Raw genomic sequence first — 3,675 nt, 5'->3', positions numbered from 1 at the left:
CAAACTACTCACCTGCCATGCACAAGCAAGGACCGAACAAGAGCTAAATATAATAAGAACTTCATTCTTGTCCGCTGGTCCTCTCAGCTGTGGAAATATAAAGGTGTAATTAGATTTCATCTTCAATAACTGTTACTAGAGAGAGAGAGAGTGAGAGAGAGAAACACACACACACACACACACACTCACTCACTCACTCACTCACTCACTCACTCACTCACTCACTCACTCACACAAACACTAAATAATGCTAATGACTTTGATTAACAGTTGCATATAAAGTAAGATTAGGAAATATATGTATTAATAAGGTATAATGCAAAGAAATGTTAAAATTCCAGAGCTTTCATGCAACAGCTTAGAATTATTGCAATATTTAATTCAAGTGAGGTTCATTTAACAAGATATTTTTGGGAAGGCTGAAAGTTTGTGTAATTCAATAAACAGCCCAAACCTGGATATATTCCAACATTATACTCTGATCCTGAGGTTTTACATGGGAGATGCAAATTGTATTGGACACAATAATTATTTTGACGTATCAGAAGTCTTGATTGTTACCATGAAAGGAGTTTTCTAGGTAGGTTTATGTGTTTATGCAATGGTATGTCATGTTTCGTTTTCTCTTCCATGGAATTATTACAATATTATTTCTTGCTTTTATATTAATTGTCTTTTCAACTTATATATTATATAAAGAAACATGACAGAAAATGTTCAAATGGTTTCTTTATAAAGAACCATAAATCAACATAAACCTTTGTTATCCAATTTATGATACTACATGGTTTAGAAATTGAATTTTTTTTAAGAGGTCTATTTTCCAAAATTCACAGAATGTAAGGAAAAAGGCATGCCACTAACAACTGATATTGTGATCCTAAATAATACAGTCTTTAAGGAACAGAGCATATCCTCGACATGTAAAATAAGATGAAAGGGATTTCCCTAGAGAACAATTTGCAAAATCAAAGGCTCTAATCTTCTTCAGAGTCATATCTTTCCAGATGGGAAATATCCTGGACCAAAATCACCTCCATGTTTGTAGTGGAGTAATAGGATCCAGTGATTTTACCTCAGTATATCAATGAATTATTTTAGTTCACAATGTCAAAATAATTTCAGATATTAACCCAATTCCAACGGGCCCAGCGAGAACTGGCAACCCCCTACGCTGGGCCTATGTAATATCGCCTCGGGGATGTCACACTGGTTTGTCGCCCCGTCATCAGGCACTTTGCCGTGTCGCACGGGTGTGACACACCGTCGTCATTGGTTTAACATTCTCTCATAGATATATTGACGCATATACTCAATATTTTCTGTATGTGAAATGATTAGCATAATTAAAAGATATCACTGAACAGTGTCTGTCAATAATCACTTCTACTGTTGGGTTTCATAGTCACAAAAAATAACTACAATTTCTCGCACACTGAGAATGTGGTTTATCCCTGAGAGTAAGGCAAGTAATGTCAGATCAGGTCAGGTGAGAAGAGGTCAACTCGGTTCAAGTGAAGTTGCATTAAATAATTTTCTTAAGTACCAAAACCACTAAGATTTATTTTCATTTCTAAAACAAAAAATATCAAACTTCTGTGTGATATCTAGTCGAAAATATAAATATGGAATTAAAATTAATTAAATTTAAAGAATCCAAAGGTGTGTTATCCACCAAAATATTTTAGTAATTCCTTATAATAATGATTATATGGAATTCAACTCTAATTAACAATGGATCTAAAATGTAAAATTATCTATAGTATTTTTCTTTGAAACCAATGCATAAATCTTCTAACCACAGTCATTCTCACTACAAATTCTATATATTATAAACATGAAAAGGAAATGAACCTGATGATAATGATGATTAGGAAAAATAACAACAAACCATATAAAACTACCTATAAATAATTATGAAAAGTCAACTGTTTTCATGAATGAATAAACAAGTACGAAAGTGCCAACTGAAAGGAAAATCAGAAACAAATCAAGCTTTCTTCATAAGTGGCCAAGCAAAAGTCCACCACACTTGAATTAGTATAATATAATTAGGATCAAAACATGGCTCTGGTAATGCCAATAAAATAGCAAAACTGCGGAAAGTCTGGAAATCTAATACAATTATTCTTTTATAAAGTTCAGCGTCATTTTAGCCTGAATGACACTATGCCAAGTGTATTCATCCTAATATCTACATCTCGTCAAAGAAAGCACCATCGCATTGATCCATCACATCATCTACTGTTAGTGTAAATCTGAAGATAATGAGATCGTCCGCGCTGCACCAGCAACAGGAAACAGGAAATCAATGCTTGCTTCTGCCACCATATCTTTACCATTTCAGGTGATATAACATTAGTTCACTTTTTCTAGCAGGTAAATATGAAAATTCATCTGCAGTGGCATTCAAATTGGGACATTTTCTGTGCCCCATCCAAATCCCCCTGAAACTCTCCGTAATCCGTGATGGAAGGCCCATGAACTAGTCTAGCCCCGACGTAGCCCAGCGCCAAGTGAATGGTGCCGCAACCTTGAGCCTTGTTCTTTGCAAAAGGCCAACAAATCTGCAACAGTTAAGTTCTAGAAAGGTTGAGCTCGGACTGCTGCCTTGTTTAAGAACACGGCTAGAATATATGGACGGCCAGGGCAGTGGGCATGATCTTGGCAGCCTTTAATGGCAGAGCTTTGTCTGCCACTGCCTCATTTAGAGACCAGTTGCATTGTGAGGCCAGTGGTCCATTCATGTCTTCAATTCATCTACAGGTTGCAATGCAGCAAGCAATGATATGATGGTACAGTCACACACCTGTTATCACGAAGCAAAACACAATAAATAACTTGGCTAGAAGTTGCATTCCGAAAAACACATACAAAAAAAGTTTCCACTGCGGTCACGACTCTGCCATACTAACTTGCTCCCCTTTTGTAACGAGCCACAACAACAACAACAGACAAACAAACACAAACAAAGGGTTTCTTAGCAGTATTGCGTAGTCTTGGACAGCTATATATAATCCGTGACCCACAAAATATATTTACCTGCAGCCGTCTCTCCGTTTGTTTCGCAAAGAGAACAGTGGGAAAGGAAATTGCTAAATGGGAGAAGGCAAATAAACACCGATAGTAAATTAAAGAAAAGAAGGAACGTCTCTCCTCCCAACGACTGTCAACACTTCGGAACAGTACAAATAAGCTTTAAAAAGTAACCATGGCATTCACATACGCAAATTATTACACCAACACCCACTGCACTAATAAAGACGCCAGTTTCCGGGGCGAAGTGGAGAGTGAAGAGGGAGAGGTAAAGGGAAGCGTCTTCTCTCCTCGAACGGATTGTCAACACTGAGGCTCTGAGCTCCGCGACGAAGGAGTCGGAGGGACTTTCTCCTCAAGGCTCTCGCTCTCTCTCTTTCTCTTTTTTTCCTTTCTCTCTTTCTCTTTCTCTTTTTTTTCCTTTTCCTCTTTCTCTCTCTCTCTCTCTCTCTCTCTCTCTCTCTCTCTCTCTCTCTCTCTCTCTCTCTCTCTCTCTCTCTCTCTCTCTCTCTCTCTCTCTCTCTCTCTCTCTCTCTCTCTCTCTCTCTCTCTCCTCTCTCTCCTCTCTTTCTCCCCTCTCTCTCTCTCTTCTCCCCTCTCTCTCCTTCTCTTTCTCTCCCTCTCTCTCCTTCTCTCTCT

At 37.9% G+C, this 3,675-nt stretch overlaps 1 protein-coding gene and 1 long non-coding RNA gene across 3 annotated transcripts in view; one reads left to right on the top strand and one right to left on the bottom strand.

The window, feature by feature from the left end:
- Positions 1–1,364, top strand: part of LOC122260369 (uncharacterized) — a 25,306-nt gene extending 23,942 nt beyond the window's left edge. Inside the window, exon 4 of the long non-coding RNA XR_006223816.2 lies at positions 1,126–1,364. This is a non-coding gene — a long non-coding RNA (uncharacterized LOC122260369). The remainder of the gene's footprint in view (positions 1–1,125) is intronic.
- Positions 1–3,386, bottom strand: part of RNaseX25 (Ribonuclease X25) — a 15,042-nt gene extending 11,656 nt beyond the window's left edge. The window contains exons 1-2 of one of the 2 annotated variants that reach the window (XM_043027606.2): positions 3,251–3,386; positions 13–87 (exon numbers count right to left, since the gene is read on the bottom strand). In XM_043027606.2, the coding sequence (XP_042883540.1) occupies positions 13–65 (53 nt within the window). In that variant the 5' untranslated portion in view covers positions 66–87; positions 3,251–3,386. Of the gene's footprint in view, positions 1–12; positions 88–3,226 lie in introns of both variants that reach the window. The other variant, XM_043027607.2, reaches the window with a different exon arrangement.
- Positions 3,387–3,675: the final 289 nt, after the last annotated feature.

Source organism: Penaeus japonicus, unplaced genomic scaffold, assembly GCF_977035675.1.
Source record: "Penaeus japonicus unplaced genomic scaffold, GWHDUDI00000001_assembly GWHDUDI00000032, whole genome shotgun sequence".
Taxonomy (NCBI): Eukaryota; Metazoa; Arthropoda; class Malacostraca; order Decapoda; family Penaeidae; genus Penaeus; species Penaeus japonicus.
This window is presented reverse-complemented; position numbering and strand designations above follow the sequence as displayed.